The sequence below is a fragment of the Rhinichthys klamathensis genome, unplaced genomic scaffold (assembly GCF_029890125.1).
Source record: "Rhinichthys klamathensis goyatoka isolate OS25496 unplaced genomic scaffold, OSU_Roscu_1.1 h1tg000008l_1, whole genome shotgun sequence".
Classification (NCBI taxonomy): domain Eukaryota; kingdom Metazoa; phylum Chordata; class Actinopteri; order Cypriniformes; family Leuciscidae; genus Rhinichthys; species Rhinichthys klamathensis.
In genome coordinates this window covers 182155-202061 of record NW_026606561.1, presented here as the reverse complement: position 1 = coordinate 202061, position 19907 = coordinate 182155, and the positions used below count along the sequence as shown (strand labels likewise).

At 46.5% G+C, this 19907-nt stretch overlaps 2 protein-coding genes across 2 annotated transcripts in view; one reads left to right on the top strand and one right to left on the bottom strand.

Moving 5' to 3' along the window:
- Positions 1-772, bottom strand: part of kcnab1b (potassium voltage-gated channel subfamily A regulatory beta subunit 1b) — a 62555-nt gene extending 61783 nt beyond the window's left edge. Inside the window, exon 1 of the mRNA XM_056260120.1 lies at positions 285-772. Within this exon, the coding sequence (XP_056116095.1) occupies positions 285-538 (254 nt within the window). The 5' untranslated portion in view covers positions 539-772. The remainder of the gene's footprint in view (positions 1-284) is intronic.
- A 2658-nt stretch (positions 773-3430) lies between these two features.
- On the top strand, positions 3431-19420 carry dnaaf6 (dynein axonemal assembly factor 6). Its single transcript, XM_056260122.1, has 6 exons — positions 3431-3634; positions 3723-3801; positions 4307-4412; positions 4499-4595; positions 18853-18938; positions 19023-19420. The coding sequence occupies exons 1-6, from the start codon at positions 3548-3550 to the stop codon at positions 19150-19152; spliced, it is 585 nt and encodes a 194-aa protein (XP_056116097.1). The 5' UTR covers positions 3431-3547; the 3' UTR covers positions 19153-19420.
- The last annotated feature ends 487 nt before the right edge of the window (positions 19421-19907 follow it).

Genomic DNA, 19907 nt, shown 5'->3' with positions numbered 1-19907 from the left:
TATTACATTTGAACAGTGTTAGTTTAGGATATAAGAGAAGTACATCAAATTCTGCATGGGTCAAAGATCCCCTAGAGGTTATTTGAATAATAAAAAAGCATTTTGCAAAGAACATGCTAAGAATATATGTTGCTGATATGATAAAATCAGCACCTTTGCACGTGTTCATTTGTGTGCAGTAAATTTCGACACATTGAGCCAGTTATGACACAGTAATGTTGGCTTAATGTTTCTATGTCGTATAAAAAACGTTTAAGTATCGTGTAAAAACGAGTGATATGTACCTGTAGATCATTTTGGTGTTGGTGCTCACTGAGTCCTTTAAAGAGTACCCATGAATCTGCATAAAACGGCCCAGCTGCTGAAGCTCAAGGGCAGAGCTGGATCTACCTGTCCAGTGAGGACAACCTGCGGTGTGGTGTGAGCTCAGTCCTGCCCGCTGTCTCAGGAGGAAGTGGCCTGTGGTTCTCTCAGAGCGCTGAGCACTTCTCTGCCTGGGGAAGGGAATGTCACCGCAAGCTGCCTTGTACAGGTACATTTTGCTGAAAATGCTGTGCTGTCATAAAGATGTGAGAACTCGTGATGTGAGGGCAGTTTTTATATTAGCACACAGAGCTTTTAGCCTGGATAAACAACTGCGGCCAACTGAGGCCAATCCAAATACAGGACATCACGCATGGAATTGTAATCCTTTAGTACCATCCAGTTATGGCTTTTCTGACCTCAAGGCATTCCAGTGAACAATGGGAGATAGATTTGTAAGTCATCTAAAATCCCCATGTTCCCTGTGCGACTGTAGTCAGAAAACCCAAATCTCTGAGCAACCACCCATACAAAAGGAAAGACTGAGGTCACACACACAGGTGGCAGCTACAGCTGGATCTACAACTCTAATTCCAGAAATTAAAAAATCTAAACACATCGGTTTATGACATTGCATTATCCTTGGTAATTTGTTAATTAGATAACAAAATCAGCTCTTGCATGGGGTCTGGCGCTTTCTGGCATCAGTGCCGAGTGACTGCCAGCTCCTTTGGTAAGATAAGCTGGGAAAAGCTTGGACATATTTATGACATCAGGTCAGATCAGTTGAATGGTATGCAGAGGATTTCAGCCAGAACACATATGAGATGGTGTAGCACAGCTCCTGTAACCTCTGTTTCTACTTACTGAAAACAGAATTATCCATTGAATGATCCTGAGTCTGGTTTTACAGCGTTTTTGTTCTATCAGCTGCTGATCTTTCTATGATGCTCAAAAATGCTGACTTGTTATACTGACTAATTTAACAAGATTTGTTCTCAATTCAGACTCGCCAACATAGATTTGTTCTCAATTCAGACTCGCCAACATAGATTTGTTCTCAATTCAGACTCGCCAACATAGATTTGTTCTCAATTCAGACTCGCCAACATAGATTTGTTCTCAATTCAGACTCGCCAACATAGATTTGTTCTCAATTCAGACTCGCCTACATAGATTTATTCTCAATTCAGACTCGCCAACATAGATTTATTCTCAATTCAGACTCGCCAACATAGATTTGTTCTCAATTCAGACTCGCCTACATAGATTTATTCTCAATTCAGACTCGCCAACATAGATTTATTCTCAATTCAGACTCGCCTACATAGATTTATTCTCAATTCAGACTCGCCTACATAGATTTATTCTCAATTCAGACTCGCCAACATAGATTTATTCTCAATTCAGACTCGCCTACATAAATTTGTTCTCAATTTACACTCGCTTACATAGATTTATTCTCAATTCAGACTCGCCTACATAAATTTGTTCTCAATTTACACTCGCCTATATAGATTTGTTCTCAATTCAGACTCGCCTGCATTAATTTGTTCCTTAATTCAGACTCAGACTAAAAAAAATCTGACTTATTTAAACAGCCTCAAACTCAGACACACAAGAGCTTCAACAGATCAAAATGTAGACATTTTCCAATATGGCTGCACTCAAAGTAATTTGTATATTTAAATGCACAAATTTGTTGTCGAATTCAGACTCAAACGGATGTAGTTCAAAATCAGACAAATCCGTTCTCAATTAAGACTCACAATGATATAACAGTACTTCAGTTCAGGAATGCTGAGAATGGAAGAATAAGAGAGTGAAGGGTTCAGTGAAGGAAAGACTGAAGGACTATAGAAAGATGAGAGTCTTTCTAAACATTCTTTTTGTGAAAAATATGGGGAAAAAGAGATCTGTGACCATAAAAAAAAGAATGCTGCAGAGAGAGAAACTACATGAATGGAATACTGATAACTAGCTTGACAGATTCGCCCTATAACTGCTGCAGGCAAAACACATTCAGCTGTGGCAATGACTTAGTAAAGCTCCACATACTTACTGTCACATACACACACAGTCAGTTTCCCTGACTGAAGCAGGCTAATAGCTCTCAAATGGCTCATGGCTCTCACATGGCTCTCAAAGAGAAATTTTGAGAGAAAATTCATTTCATAAAAATTAAACTTTAATAATCTCTAAATTAGGCAAGTCATGTTTTGATAGTCTGCTACTAGGTTTCCGTATCCTGGGGGATATAGTGATTTGAGAGGCTGCTGGGAGGGACAGTGAGCGAATGAACCTAATTTCTCAGAAAAATATTGAAAAGTGGGTCCCTGAAAATACTCAGGTCAATAATTGACTTGATAAAGATTCTGACATTAACCTGCATGGTCACATCAAGTGAGAAGACAAATGACGTTATCGTTAAATAAAAGCAATATTTTAAAGAGACATAGCTGCTAATTCTGAACTACTGAACCGTCTGTTTCTCCTTGACATTCATAAAAGGGATTAATCCAACAACACACAACTCTACTGATCACAAAGTACTCGGCTTCAGGCCTGCAATCATTTTGACAAAGTTAACCAAACACGCCCTCTAGTGGTTTTACTTACAGGTGTACACATTCATTCACTGGCCTCTTGAGGTATAACGTTAACTTTCTTGTTTAGTAGAGATTAATGCATCACAGATTAATCCATATTTAATTACAGACTTATCTAACACTAAGAAACATAGGCAATATCTTAATTACATGATCTTAATAATGTTTAATTAAAACCATAAATAGGCTACTTCGGAACAACAGTATACGGAGTAAAGCTCTATTTGAAACTCGCTACAAAATTATATTAGGCTAGTTATTCGCTTAGTGCTAGTTATTAGATAAACGTGTTTTATTGTAGCTATATTGTTTTAAGTTCCTTTTGTTATTTAGATAATACTTTAAAATGTGTTCTAAAACACAACCTCGGTTAAGACTTCACAATTTGCCAACTGTAAACTTACTATTGATAATAAATGATTTACATCGATGATGGTTACTTTTGTGAGTTTTATGCCATACTATGTAACAAAGACGCCTAGCAACAGTTGCTACTAGAATCCGCGTGCAGTCTCCATGGAAATGCTAAACTCCAGCCACCCGGAAGAGCAGCACAGCGACGCCTTACAAAAAAACTAAATAGAAAACTCTAAAAAATACTTCACCTTCTCGTTAAAACTTAGCGAATAATAAAGATGGAGGATCTTGCCTCCGTGCATCATCTCCAGGCGCTGTCCGCCCTGCTCTCTCCAAACAATGAAGATGAGGAAGAAGATCTCCAGGTCTGAGCTTCTTACAAATCCAATTTTACATTGTCGGCTTGCGTTAAGGATAAGTCGCTGAACAATTATCCTGTTTGTTTTTCTTCAGAAAGTGAAGCCCATAGCAAAGCTGGGCCCGGGACATATCGGTTCTCCTGCTGTACCTTCGGGGGATAAACAGAAAGAGGGTAGGGCTATATAATATTAGCCTATTATTCTTTTTTTTTTTTAAATGGTGTGTGTGTGTGTGTGTGTGTGTGTGTGTGTGTGTGTGTGTGTGTGTGTGTGTGTGTGTGTGTGTGTGGAATAGAATATTATTTTAAATTGTAATAATATTTCACAATATTGCTGTTTTTTTCTGTATTTTTGATCAAATAAATGCAGGCTTGATGAGCAATAGAGACTTCAAAAACATGAAGAAACATGAAAAAATATTAATATTAATTTCCAAACTTTTGACCAGTAGCCAACTGTATATACACACACACAAACATATATGTGTGTGTGTGTGTGTGTGTGTGTGTGTTTTATTATTTTAAAATAATATACTTTTATAATAATAAATATAATTGACTAACTAATTTGAAATCGTTAAACATTATGTCACGTTTTGCTATTTTCACGCTGCTTATGGGTTCACTTGTGAGAACACAAAAGCATCCTTCTATATGGTTCTGTCTCTCTTCCCTCTAGGTAGCACTGCCTATGTGAAGAAGAACAGCAAAGGCATCTGGGATGAGGATGAAGTGACCGAGGGGGCGCATTTTGATGACCTCACCGATCCACGGCCACAGCCAGAGTAAGAGAAAATACATGCATGTCAAAATCACTTGAGCTGTGTAAGTGAGCTGGTCTCTCACTGTGCATGTGTGTTTGTATGTTTAGGTACGAGATTGTGCTGAAACAGTCTGTTGGGACTGAAGATTTGTTTCTTGGCTTGAGCAGAAAGGACCCCTCATCCATGTGTTGTGACAGCATGCTGGTACTGCTCAATCCTCTTAAACATTAATACGACATTCACAAAACTTAACAGCATCTTTGCTGGGGTCATTAAATACATGATAAAGGGATAGTTCACCCAACAATTTAAATTCTGTCATTAATTACTTCGTTCATCTTCGGAACTTAAATGAAGATCTTTTTAATGAAATCGGAGAGCTTTCAGTTCAGACTGTGTTATGCAACTACCACTTTTAACTTTAACTTTATTTTAACTTCAAAAAGGTCATAAAAAGATCCATTATCCAAAATAATTCATATGAATTGAGCGGTTTAGACCTGAATCGCTTTATATGACGAACAGACGGAATCTAGGCTTTTGTCACAAGGTGACGAACCAGCAGCGGAACTATATATTCCACGGAGGAATGTTTCCGCCCGGAGCGCTTTCGACGCAACACCCAGCCAGCCTGGTATGCGTCGCTGCCATGGCAACAGCAGCCGCTGATGACAGAGTGACAGCAGGTGCGGCGCATCAAGGGGCTGTTTGATGATTGGGACACACAGCGCTTTGAAACAGATAAAAACCAAGCTTTAGGAGATCAAGGAGACAGTTCAGTGCAGTGTTCTGTGTTCGGTGTTCGGGTGCTGTGTCCTGACTTTGTTCCGTCGAGAAAGGCTGAGAGTTTCTGTGGGACAAATTGACTGGTGAGATCGACCCGCGGAAGGGAGCCCGCTACGAAAGATTGGGTGGTGTGGAACCAAGGGCGAAATTGTCAATCACACATTGGGGGGGACAGCTGTGGAACTTTTTGTGTTGGCGCATGCACACATTTTTTTAATCAAAATAAAATAAAAGTCAGAGTCCGAATGTTTGTAATTGTATAACACAACAAGGAATTTTATTACATCTGATCGTCAAACCAACGTATAGCCTACTCACAATGATTACAGCATCGGCATCAATTACAGGCCTGAATTGACAACAAAGCGGTCAGTGATCTCTCTCTCTTATATTCTTCTATAAACATATAGTGGCTATAAACATTTTGATTAAATTACGGTTACAGCACAACAGGATATTTACCATTCATAGATAGCCTATGTGCCAAATGTCTGTCAATTTCCGCGCTCCTCCTAACTCTTTTTCTGTTTGGTTTTTCCTAACTCACTGACGATGCACTAGGGATAGGAAAACATGACATGGATTTCAGGAGAAATAGGTTTTGCTAAATGTATAGTGTAAGGAAGTCCGAAATGGATTTGGGAAATGGACCGGCCGGGATTTTATATTTTCGGAGCTGGGAAGAAAGACGTAGGCTATTTGCAATCACATCTGGCCCTGCCCGCATAATCATACAAGCCGCGTTTCCATTAGGCTACTCTTCAAATTGCGCCAATTGAAATTGCGTAGCCTAATGAAAATGCGCACAATGGAAACACGTCCATTTCGCAAAAACTCCCGTTTATCCCAATAAAGTTTTTACGCTTGCATGAGGAGGCTTTTCAGGCAATTTGAAAAAGGAATATTTCGCAAAACTGCAATGGAAACGGGTTTTGCGCATTTACAGTCAGCTGACTTAGAATACGCGGTGTGTTTTGGGTCCGTGTCCGCAAATAATAATAATAATTATCATCATTATTATAACATTTATTATATGTAGAAGACGCTTTTATCCAAAAAAGGAACAAAGCAATTCGTCACATTTCATTCATAATACAGGTTGGACAATAATAATAGGGCTAAGATTATCACAAATAAACACAAGATTTTGACGCATATCCAAGTGTGTGTGCGGACTGGGTGTGGAGCGCGCACTGGATGGCACGGAGGCGTGGGCGCGAACACTTGCATTTTCCTATCAACAGTCGAAACAACTTAAAATACTCTATCATTTCTGGTCATACAGAATATAATAATACATTATTCGCAACTACTTTTATTTGCGTAATCTCACAATAACAAGAAAACGATGTGCTTTTGTAAAATAAAATAAAACAATCAGGCGCGCTTTCATGATCTCCGTGAACTGAAGCGCGAGAACTGATAGGCTAGCCTTTGTAGACTGAAGCTTTAAATGTCCACTTTAAAAGGAACAAATTCGAATCGAAAGCTAATACCTTCTGATTATGTAATCCGTATGAAAGGTGCATTTCTCTCTAAAGGTGCATCTGGAGATGGAGATATGTTTTTAGCCGACACTGATTTAGGAAAACAATAGTTTATTAATAAACAATTAAAATGCCTCGTTATTTTTTCAGACACATTTATTATAGCCTAACTCAACTATACATCCCCTTTCTGTAGGCTGTGGTTATGGCTCTTCTCATTCAGCACTGCGGTAAAAATATAATTTCCAGGTTCTAATTTGGCCTTAGAAAACCAGTAAAATCTACATTTTTTTCTCCATATTAATTTGTGAATATTTGAAATGTTTAATAAAGGGGCAAAAAGTCATAAACAAATATCTGAAAATTCGTCTCTCTCTCTCTCTCTCTCTCTCTCTCTCTCTCTCTCTCTCTCTCTCTCTCTCTCTCTCTCTCTCTCATATATATATATATATATATATATATATTATTTTTTTATTTTTTTGTGCAGCATTTGGTGTAGGTCTACAGGTCAAACTAAAATGTTGGTATTCACCTTTGCGTTTTAAAAATACAACAACCGTTCATTTTTCGTTTTGCAATTAGGCCTACGGGTTAAATAAGAAAAATGAATGCAAGTACACTGACCGTTTGGACATAATACGAGACAGAGTTCTTTATTGAATTCATAAAATAAACAATAATTACAGGAGTAGTCTACTGGACTCTAAACCCACTGATCTATATAATGACATTAATAAAGTCATTCTATATTGATCAGTGTCTAAACCTCAAAGAAATGCCACAATCAAGACATCGGAGCAGAAATGAGGGAGAAACACCCAGGAACTCCGTGTCTTTCCCTGCCATTAACGCTTGGATAACACGCCACGTCTCCTTCCATTAATAATAATAATGTCTATGCGGTGGCTGTGATATAGGCTATAAACCTACCAACGTCCGTTGCCATGATTTTTGGAATGACTGATCGCGAGAGGAAAAAAAGACGTTTTAGTCGCATAACATCGGTTAATGGAACGCCGTCATTTCGCAATAGTTTTTTATCGACATTTAGAAAATATCGCAAAAGTTTTGAGCAAATCTGTAATGGAAACGCGCCCCAAATATGATCAAATATTGGGGGGGACAAATTGCCCTTCGTTGAATATTGGGGGGGACGTGTCCCCCTGTCCCCCCATAGGATTACGCCTATGTGTGGAACAGAGAAGCAGAGGAGAAGTCGCCTTGGAGATATCAAGTCCCCTTCTTGGGTAGAGATAAGTGCAAACCTTTTACTGGCCGTCTGGTATGTGATTTATACACCAAGATACTGTATATGAAGAGAAGCGATCTAGGAACAGGAGTCTAGACACCGTAATGAGAAGACAGCTGTTGTGATGCCTGATTGAGGTCGCTATATATTCTTCCGTCTTACTGTCCCTGCTGTTCAGAACAAGGAGGTGGGCTGTGGCCTTATATTTCACAGAGTGGTTGAGAGTGACGTGAGTTGATGCTGTGCCCCACCGTGTGTGTTTGAAGTGAAGTTACTGCATGCTTACTATATCGAATTCTGTCACGTGCCCATCAGCCTTGCCCTGTGTTGCAGTTTGGAGTTGCTGAGGAAGAGATTAAGTGACGGTGGAATTTCAAAGCTTGCTGTGTTCTGATTCATCATTTATGCTGTTCTGAAGAGAGGATGAAATCCAGTTATCTGCTGTTCTGAATGTCCCCCATCTAAAGCTGCTGCATTCTGTTCCATCATCACTGTTGTGGAGAGCGGAGGAAACCCAGGTATCTGTTGTTCTGAGTGTTGTACAGTCCAAGCCTGCTGTGTTCTGATTCATCATTGATGCTGTTCTGGAGAACGGAGGAAATCCAGTTATCTGCTGTTCTGAGTGTCGCCCATCTAAGCCACTTGCATTCTGTTCCATCATCACATGTTGTGGAGAGCGGAGGAAACCCAGGTATCTGTTGTTCTGAGTGTTGTACAGTCCAGGCCTGCTGTGTTCTGATTCATCATTGATGCTGTTCTGGAGAACGGAGGAAAACCAGTTTATCTGCTGTTCTGAGTGTCCCCCAGCTAAAGCCGCTTGCATACTGTCCCATCCTCACTGTCGTGGAGAGCGGAGAAAACCCAGGTATCTGTTGTTCTGAGTGTTGTACATTCCAAGCCTGCTGTGTTCTGATTCATCATTGATGCTGTCCTGGAGAACGGAGGAAATCCAGTTATCTGCTGTTCTGAGTGTCCCCCAGCTAAAGCCGCTTGCATACTGATCCATCCTCACTGTCGTGGAGAGCGGAGAAATTCCAGTTATCTGTTGTTCGGAGTGTTGTACATTCCAAGCTTGCTGTGGTTTGATTCATCATTGATGCTGTCCTGGAGAACGGAGGAAATCCAGTTATCTGTTGTTCTAAGTGTCGTACATTCCAAGCCGGCTGTGTACTGATTCATCATTGATGCTGTCTTGGAGAACGGAGGAAAACCAGTTATCTGCTGTTCTGCGTGTCCCCCAGCTAAAGCCGCTTGCATACTGTTCCATCCTCACTGTCGTGGAGAGCGGAGAAAACCCAGGTATCTGTTGTTCTGAGTGTTGTACATTCCAAGCCTGCTGTGTTCTGATTCATCATTGACGCTGTCCTGGAGAACGGAGGAAATCCAGTTATCTGCTGTTCTGAGTGTCCCCCATCTAAAGCCGCTTGCATTCTGTGTCATCAACACTGCCGTGGGCTTTCCGTATCCCCTGTATAGGGAAGAACCAACCGTACTCGAAGTACCCACCTGCTGTCTAGTCGACGCCCCTTTCACAGCCGTAAGCTTTCTGCATCCCCTGTATAGGGAAGAACCAACCGTACTCGAAGTACCCACCTGCTGTCTAGTCGACGCCCCTTTCACAGCCGTAAGCTTCCTGCATCCCCTGTATAGGGAAGAACCAACCGTACTCGAAGTACCCACCTGCTGTCTAGTCGACGCCCCTTTCACAGCCGTAAGCTTCTGCATCCCCTGTATAGGGAAGAACCAACCGTACTCGAAGTACCCACCTGCTGTCTAGTCGACGCCCCTTTCACAGCCGTAAGCTTCCTGCATCCCCTGTATAGGGAAGAACCAACCGTACTCGAAGTACCCACCTGCTGTCTAGTCGACGCCCCTTCACAGCCGTAAGCTTTCTGCATCCCCTGTATAGGGAAGAACCAACCGCACTCGAAGTACCCACCTGCTGTCTAGTCGACGCCCCTTTCACAGCCGTAAGCTTCCTGCATCCCCTGCATAGGGAAGAACCAACCGTACTCGAAGTACCTACCTACTGTCTAGTCGACGCCCCTTTCACAGCCGTGAGCTTTCTGCATCCCCTGTATAGGGAAGAACCAACCGTACCCGAAGTACCCACCTGCTGTCTAGTCGACGCCCCTCTTCACCGCTGTAAACTTCTGTACTTGGGAGATCGAGAAGAGTACAGTCCGCTCAGAGCCCGAGAAGGATAAGCCGTGCTTAGAGTACTTACCTGCTGGTCAAATCCGCGTCCCCTCCATAGCCGAGAGCCTCGGCACCCGAAGAGTCTGAGGGGTTGAGTGGACCGAGTCCCCGCCTGTTGTCCAGCCGACGTCCCGGCGGCCACTGGATGCTGGGGAGGAAGGAGGAGTTTTAATTAGGATATACAAATTCTTTTAATCAATAAAGCCTGTTACATTTTACTTTTCTTGTCCGCCTGGTTTCTGGTTTGCTCCTCAGTGGTACATTCTAAAGGGAGGGGGTAGATCCAGTCGACTCTCCCGACCTGTGACAGATTATTGGCGTAGTCGGCAGGGTTACCACTGAGTTGAGCCACCAGAAGCCGTTATGGCAGATGAAGAGGCACCGGGAGCACGAAGACAAGCCATGCCCATATTCATGGGAGCCCCGTGGGCCCAGAAGTACCAAGGTCCGGGATCGGAGATGAGTCTGTCGACATGGAGGGCCCAGGTCGAATATTTAGTCGGGCTCCAGGGTTTGGACGCCCCTCAGGGAGTGCAGTTCATCTTAAATTCCTTGGAAGGAGAAGCACTGAGGGAAGTGCGAGCAGCGCCAGAAGCGAACCATACCACGGCTCAAGCTATCTTTGACTTCCTTTCGGGGCAATACGGCGATACCACTCCCGTAGCCGTTCTGCGAACACAGTTCTTCAACTGCAAACAAGGGCCGCGACAGACCATCCGGGCATTCACGCTACAGCTAAGAGAGCAGTTCGCTAGGCTAAGGGGAAGCCAAGATCATGGTCTAGGGGGTGAAGAGAGTCTGCTGCGAGACCAATTCCTCCTGGGGCTACGGGAAGGCCCCGTACGCCAAAGCCTGCGAATACAAGTCCGCCGGAACCCGGACTCGTCTTTTGACGAACTGAGGCAAGAGGCTTTGGCCTTGGAACGGGATCACACGGTAGAGCCCTCAACGTGCATGGCTGCGAGCGCACCCGTCGACCCCCCACGCCCGATTGAAGCGGAATGGAGACGTGTGTTACGAGAGGAGTTGAAAAAGGACGTCCAGGAACAGCTGGCCGAGCTATCCAATTCCTTCAGAGAAGAGCTCCGGCGTGAACGTTCCAGTCCATTGCTCCGAGAGCGGACCTATTCAGCTGGGAGCCGATTCCCAGAACGACGCCCAGCTAGGCCGATGGGGCCACGGTTCAGGTGGGACGAACAAGGACGCCCCATTTGTCATGGTTGTGGAGAGCCGGGTCACTACTTCCGCCAGTGCCGCTCCCGTCGGGGATCACAGGAGGATTTTTAGAGTTGCCGGCCACTGTGGGTCAAGTGGCCGGGACTCCCATGGTAGACCCCCTATTGATTACGAAGTCCAGAGCATGTTTGGTGGGGCATTGCCCCATTGTAGTGGCCCAGGTCAACGGCTTGGAAGTACAGTGCCTGTTAGACACTGGGTCACAAGTCACTCTGTTCTCTGAGAGCCTGTCACGAGAGCTATTTAAGGGCCAGGATTGTCCCACCTCGGAAGCCCCCTGGTTGACGCTACGGGGAGCCAACGGTCTGGACATCCCATACGTGGGATACCTGGTGACTGACTTGAAGATCCATGGAGTCGTTGTCCCCCAGAAGGGGGTGGTGATCGTTCGTGACGCCTGCCTAGGAAACCATCGCGCATTGTTGGGCATGAACGTTATAGCAGAATGTTGGGAGGAACTGTTCCGAAGTGGACTAAAGCAGACGGCCTCGACCTCGGAAAGTCAAGAGTGGGACCGGATTAAGGCCGATTGTCGGCGGGTTCGCCTTGCCGAGACGCGAGGAGATCGAGAGGGCATTGGGAGGACGGCTTGCCGATACGCGTTGTCCATTCCCGCTCAGAGTGAGGCTGTGGTTTGGGCCAGGCTCCCCTCGCAACTCTATGGCCCGGGAGAGTGGGTATTGGTGGAACCCCATCTGGACGGCCCAAACCTTGAGGTAGCTCGGGGGCTAGCCACAGCACGGCGGGGGAGGATTTCTGTGAAGGTACGGAACGTGAATGCGTTCCCCGTCCTGTTGCATCGACATCAGTGTCTGGCCCGAGTTACAGGGGTGTGCCCGCAACAAGTGAGAGAGCCGGGTGAAGTGCAGTTTAACCGGGTAAGCCCCTCCGTAGTGGAAGTTGCCCTGACCCGAACTGGACCGCCGGTGGGTAGTGAGGGAGAGGAATTGCCAAACCACCTCCAGGGAGGGTCACTACGCGGTGAAGGACTGGGAGAGGAACAGACTGGGCGGCTCCAGGATTTCCTGCTCAAATGGCAGCACTTGTTCTCGACTCATGACGAGGACTATGGCCGGACGGACATTGTAAAACATCAGATTCCGACCGGGGACGCCGCCCCGAGTAGAGAACGTTATCGACCAGTGCCCCCGACCCTGTATTCTGAGGTCCGCACCCTCCTGCGAGGAATGTTGGACAAAGGAATTATCCGGGAAAGTAGTAGCCCTTGGGCAGCCCCTATCGTACTGGTGCGCAAGAAAAATGGTTCCTGGAGATTCTGTGTGGATTACCGTAAGCTGAACCAGGTGACTAAGCGGGATGCTTTCCCCCTGCCCCGAGTAGAGGACTCACTCACCAGTCTTACACAGTCTGCATGGTATTCTACTCTCGACTTGGCCAGTGGGTACTGGCAGGTGCAGGTGGACGAGCGGGACAGGGAGAAGACAGCCTTCACGACCCCTTTCGGGTTATACGAGTGGGAACGGATGCCGTTTGGCCTTTGCAACGCCCCAGCCACGTTCCAGCGGCTTATGCAGCGGTGCCTGGGAGGTCAGTTAACGGAAACCACGCTGGTCTACCTCGATGATGTCATCGTCTATTCGCCGGACTTTGAGTCTCACCTCCAACATCTGGAGCAAGCTTTCCGCGCCCTGGACAAATACGGGCTAAAACTGCAACCTGACAAGTGTCAGCTTTTCCGGAAAGAGGTGAAGTTTCTGGGCCATGTGGTGAGTGCAGCTGGGATCGCTGTGGACCCAGAGAAGGTGTCGGCTGTGCAAGGGTGGGAGGCGCCGAAGACTGTGCGACAGGTCAGATCCTTCCTGGGCTTTGTCGGATATTACCGGCGGTTCATTCAGGACTTCTCTAAAATCGCCAAGCCCATTAACCAGCTGCTCGGGGGCACGGGACGTTCGAGGGGCCGGGGATCTCCCGCGGTAGAGTGGGACCAGGCATGTGAGGCTGCATTCCGGAGGCTTAAACAGGAACTACTGCAGGCCCCGATTCTGGCCTATGCAGACTTCTCCCAGCCTTTCATCTTGTACACTGATGCCAGCCATCTCGGCCTGGGTGCCGTGCTAGCCCAAAAACAGCAGGGGAAGGAGAGGGTGATTGCATACGCCAGCCGAAGCTTACACCCGACAGAGAGGAACGATGCTAACTATAGTTCCTTCAAACTTGAGTTGTTGGCCATGAAGTGGGCTATGAGCGAAAAGTTCAAGGACTACCTGTGGGGGACCAAGGTTCTGGTAGTAACTGACAACAACCCTCTGGTACATCTTCAGACGGCAAGGCTGGGGGCTGTCGAACAGAGATGGGTGGCACAACTGGCGAATTTCGACTACCAGCTGAAGTATCGACCAGGGAAAGAGCATACGAACGCTGATGTGCTGTCGAGGTTTCCGGTGGCAGGTCCAGTAGTTCAGGGGCCCAACTCTAGCTCCGAGGAGGAGGAAGGAGCGATGGTGGGGATCGTGGAAGCGCCTGGATCATCGCAGGAAGAGGCCCCCAATGGTTGGGGCTGGGACCCACAGTGTTGGAGGTCGAGACAAGCGGAGGATGAAGGGTTGCGGACGGTACGAGAGTGGGTCCAGACTGGGAAATGGCCAGAGGCCAGAGAACGCCGGGCTCAGACTCAGGCAGTCCGAGGGTTGCTAGGACAATGGGGAAGGTTGGCCTTGAGGGAGGGGGTGCTCTGTCGCTCCATCCAGGACCCTAACCTGGGCGAGAAGATCTGGCAAACAGTAGTTCCGGAGGGGCAACATCGGTCCCTGCTACAGGCCTATCACACCCAGTTGGGCCATCAGGGCCTGGAGAAGACGATCTCGCTATTGCGACGCCAGTTCTATTGGCCTGGGATGGAGAGGATTACCAAGGCCTACCTTCAGGGATGCCCCCGGTGCACCCTGTTTAAGACCAGGAAGGAGACCCGAGCCCCATTGGTCCCGATTCAGGCAAAGGCTCCCATGCACATGGTCGCCATGGACTATCTGACGCTGGGAAGGCCGGTGGACCGGATCCAGAACATCTTGGTGGTGACAGACCTATTCACCAAATATGCCTGGGCCATTCCCACCTTGGACCAAACTGCTATCACCACCGCAAATGCCTTGTGGAAGGCTGTGATTCAGCCTTTTGGGTGCCCTGAAATATTCCACTCAGACCAGGGGCCGAACTTTGAGTCCAGGGTGGTCCATGAGTTGTGCCTGCTGTACGGGGGTAGGAAGACCCACACGACACCGTACCATCCCCAAGGGAATGGAGGATGCGAGAGGTTTAACCAAACATTGCTGAGCCTGTTGGGAACGTTAGAGATGGATCAGCAGGGCCATTGGGCGGATACGCTTCCGGCACTGATCCAAGCATATAACAACAGCGTGCATAGCACCACTGGGTATGCTCCAACATATCTAATGTTTGGAAGACACGTGCGGCTACCAGCCGACTTAGTAGCGGGGGCTGCTACCCAAGTGGAGGAAGGGAGCTTGTCAGACTGGGTGGCGAGGCATCACCAGCGACTCCACTGGGCGTATGGCCGGGTCTCGGACCGGATTAACCAGGCGGGGGCAAAGAGCAAGAGACTGTACGACCGAACGGCTCGGGAAGCCCCACTGCTCCCAGGAGAGAGAGTCTTGGTGAGGGATAATCGTCGCCAGGGGAAGGGTAAGCTGAGCGATCGGTGGGAGCCTCGGCCCTATGTGGTCTTACGACAACCACGCCCAGATCAACCCGTGTATGCTATCCGGCCCGAGGGGAGAGCGGGCCCGGAACGGGTGCTCCACCGGAATCTGATTCGCCCTTGCCCGAACTACCCAAATCCCATAGAGGAAGCCCCCCCGGTTGTGGCAGCACCAGGACCGTTACTGGTAGGATGGGGAGTGGTCCCCAGGGGCTTGGGCCCAGCACCGGGACCGGTGAGACCCGAGTCTCCGCCGAGGCGGTCCCAGAGGGAGAACCGAGGTCAACCCCCGGTGAGGTACGGAGACTGGGAGAGCGGAACCCGTTCTCGGGACTAGAACGGATTGGCGGGGGAGTATGTCACAAGGTGACGAACCAGCAGCGGAACTATATATTCCACGGAGGAATGTTTCCGCCCGGAGCGCTTTCGACGCAACACCCAGCCAGCCTGGTATGCGTCGCTGCCATGGCAACAGCAGCCGCTGATGACAGAGTGACAGCAGGTGCGGCGCATCAAGGGGCTGTTTGATGATTGGGACACACAGCGCTTTGAAACAGATAAAAACCAAGCTTTAGGAGATCAAGGAGACAGTTCAGTGCAGTGTTCTGTGTTCGGTGTTCGGGTGCTGTGTCCTGACTTTGTTCCGTCGAGGAAGGCTGAGAGTTTCTGTGGGACAAATTGACTGGTGAGATCGACCCGCGGAAGGGAGCCCGCTACGAAAGATTGGGTGGTGTGGAACAGAGAAGCAGAGGAGAAGTCGCCTTGGAGATATCAAGTCCCCTTCTTGGGTAGAGATAAGTGCAAACCTTTTACTGGCCGTCTGGTATGTGATTTATACACCAAGATACTGTATATGAAGAGAAGCGATCTAGGAACAGGAGTCTAGACACCGTAATGAGAAGACAGCTGTTGTGATGCCTGATTGAGGTCGCTATATATTCTTCCGTCTTACTGTCCCTGCTGTTCAGAACAAGGAGGTGGGCTGTGGCCTTATATTTCACAGAGTGGTTGAGAGTGACGTGAGTTGATGCTGTGCCCCACCGTGTGTGTTTGAAGTGAAGTTACTGCATGCTTACTATATCGAATTCTGTCACGTGCCCATCAGCCTTGCCCTGTGTTGCAGTTTGGAGTTGCTGAGGAAGAGATTAAGTGACGGTGGAATTTCAAAGCTTGCTGTGTTCTGATTCATCATTTATGCTGTTCTGAAGAGAGGATGAAATCCAGTTATCTGCTGTTCTGAATGTCCCCCATCTAAAGCTGCTGCATTCTGTTCCATCATCACTGTTGTGGAGAGCGGAGGAAACCCAGGTATCTGTTGTTCTGAGTGTTGTACAGTCCAAGCCTGCTGTGTTCTGATTCATCATTGATGCTGTTCTGGAGAACGGAGGAAATCCAGTTATCTGCTGTTCTGAGTGTCGCCCATCTAAGCCACTTGCATTCTGTTCCATCATCACATGTTGTGGAGAGCGGAGGAAACCCAGGTATCTGTTGTTCTGAGTGTTGTACAGTCCAGGCCTGCTGTGTTCTGATTCATCATTGATGCTGTTCTGGAGAACGGAGGAAAACCAGTTTATCTGCTGTTCTGAGTGTCCCCCAGCTAAAGCCGCTTGCATACTGTCCCATCCTCACTGTCGTGGAGAGCGGAGAAAACCCAGGTATCTGTTGTTCTGAGTGTTGTACATTCCAAGCCTGCTGTGTTCTGATTCATCATTGATGCTGTCCTGGAGAACGGAGGAAATCCAGTTATCTGCTGTTCTGAGTGTCCCCCAGCTAAAGCCGCTTGCATACTGATCCATCCTCACTGTCGTGGAGAGCGGAGAAATTCCAGTTATCTGTTGTTCGGAGTGTTGTACATTCCAAGCTTGCTGTGGTTTGATTCATCATTGATGCTGTCCTGGAGAACGGAGGAAATCCAGTTATCTGTTGTTCTAAGTGTCGTACATTCCAAGCCGGCTGTGTACTGATTCATCATTGATGCTGTCTTGGAGAACGGAGGAAAACCAGTTATCTGCTGTTCTGCGTGTCCCCCAGCTAAAGCCGCTTGCATACTGTTCCATCCTCACTGTCGTGGAGAGCGGAGAAAACCCAGGTATCTGTTGTTCTGAGTGTTGTACATTCCAAGCCTGCTGTGTTCTGATTCATCATTGACGCTGTCCTGGAGAACGGAGGAAATCCAGTTATCTGCTGTTCTGAGTGTCCCCCATCTAAAGCCGCTTGCATTCTGTGTCATCAACACTGCCGTGGGCTTTCCGTATCCCCTGTATAGGGAAGAACCAACCGTACTCGAAGTACCCACCTGCTGTCTAGTCGACGCCCCTTTCACAGCCGTAAGCTTTCTGCATCCCCTGTATAGGGAAGAACCAACCGTACTCGAAGTACCCACCTGCTGTCTAGTCGACGCCCCTTTCACAGCCGTAAGCTTCCTGCATCCCCTGTATAGGGAAGAACCAACCGTACTCGAAGTACCCACCTGCTGTCTAGTCGACGCCCCTTTCACAGCCGTAAGCTTCTGCATCCCCTGTATAGGGAAGAACCAACCGTACTCGAAGTACCCACCTGCTGTCTAGTCGACGCCCCTTTCACAGCCGTAAGCTTCCTGCATCCCCTGTATAGGGAAGAACCAACCGTACTCGAAGTACCCACCTGCTGTCTAGTCGACGCCCCTTCACAGCCGTAAGCTTTCTGCATCCCCTGTATAGGGAAGAACCAACCGCACTCGAAGTACCCACCTGCTGTCTAGTCGACGCCCCTTTCACAGCCGTAAGCTTCCTGCATCCCCTGCATAGGGAAGAACCAACCGTACTCGAAGTACCTACCTACTGTCTAGTCGACGCCCCTTTCACAGCCGTGAGCTTTCTGCATCCCCTGTATAGGGAAGAACCAACCGTACCCGAAGTACCCACCTGCTGTCTAGTCGACGCCCCTCTTCACCGCTGTAAACTTCTGTACTTGGGAGATCGAGAAGAGTACAGTCCGCTCAGAGCCCGAGAAGGATAAGCCGTGCTTAGAGTACTTACCTGCTGGTCAAATCCGCGTCCCCTCCATAGCCGAGAGCCTCGGCACCCGAAGAGTCTGAGGGGTTGAATGGACCGAGTCCCCGCCTGTTGTCCAGCCGACGTCCCGGCGGCCACTGGATGCTGGGGAGGAAGGAGGAGTTTTAATTAGGATATACAAATTCTTTTAATCAATAAAGCCTGTTACATTTTACTTTTCTTGTCCGCCTGGTTTCTGGTTTGCTCCTCAGTGGTACATTCTAAAGGCCAAGGGAGGGGGTAGATCCAGTCGACTCTCCCGACCTGTGACACTTTTATTCACGTATAAAGATTCATCAACTCACACATCAGTTGTGATAAACAGAAGCTCAAGCATGTTCGCTTGGCGTGCGAGAACCAATGAGGTTCATTCTTGCGTTACGCTGCACATTTGAGCTTCCGCAAGAACCAATGAGGTTCATTCTCGTGTTACTCAGCACGTCTGCATATTAGCATCGCTGTTTAGAAATATTGAATAAGTTAAGTTGTAATCTCAACTCTAAAAAGTGTGGAACTTATAGCAATGTTTAAACTAATTTAAAGTTTCAAAGATCCAAAGCTTAAGATTCAGTCATTTGATTTACCAGAAAGAAAAAAGACTGGGGTTTGAAACATCCTTTCTCCTTTCCTGTAAGAGATAGAGTTGGCTTTGATGGTGCATTAAAAGCAGAGAGCAAAGGCTGATTGGAGTGAAAACATTTGTCTGTCCTCAAATAACTGAGCTGTTTCTCTTCATTTAAAAAATTGTATTATCAATGTAATCTCACAAAATTTCTCTCTCTCTCTATCATGCAAGGTGAGAGTTAAACTGCCAGATACAAAAGCATCTGATTTGGTGCTGGATGTGAGGGAGATGTTTCTTGACCTCAGAACTCCAAAGTAGTGAGTAAACTATTAACTAATTTTTTTTACTTTTTCCATCAACTGTAGTACTCTCTAGATATGTGTGCATATTCTTTGTTTCAGTAAGTTGGGCCTTCATCTGCCTCACCCAGTCCACAAACATGAGGGGAATGCCAGATTCATCATGGAGAGGGAAGAACTGGAGATCACACTCCCCATGAACAGACCAATGGACTGCATCAACCTGACCTGAGAGAGACAGAGAGAGTGACTGAACCATGAGAAGAGACACTTCGGCAGTGTTGACAACATCTATACAGATACAGTTCAACAGCCTTTCATTGGCAGTCTTGGATCCAACCCGGAAACATAACCTATGAATATGTCCCAATGATCCAATTCACTTCGGTCAATGCCTTCCCATAACCCAATTCACTTATCAGCAGGTTTATTAGCTTTAGAACCAGGAAATAAACATTCTGTTAAAATGTTTCCAAACCAGCAGCTTAGATAAAGTGGAAAGGAACAGGTGTCTGTATAAGAAGTCCCTTTTTATGATCATAAATATCAAATATTAAAATTGCTTACTTTTTAATAATATTTTGTGTAAATATTTTCGTTCAAATAAATTGTTCCAATATAGTTTGACATATTGGAACAATTTATTTGAACAAAAATATTTACACAAGATTTTATTCAAAAGTAAGCAATTTTAATATTTGATATTTATGTTACATGGTTACTTTTAACCCTGAAAGCAGCCCTGACTAAATAATAAGAGGTGAGGTGCCTGCTAAAAATCTCAACAAATGTCCTTACAGGTATATTCATATATTCAGTACTGCACACCTGCTTTATTCGATCATATTCTTGTAATACTCAGCCTAATAAACATAAAATTGCTTTTCCTAATTTTTTTCTTTTCTTAATTTTGGCATGCATGCATTTTTGAGAAGACACGTCTCTTGTGTAATGTAGTGATCTTTGAAATGGTTGTAAGTGACAGGA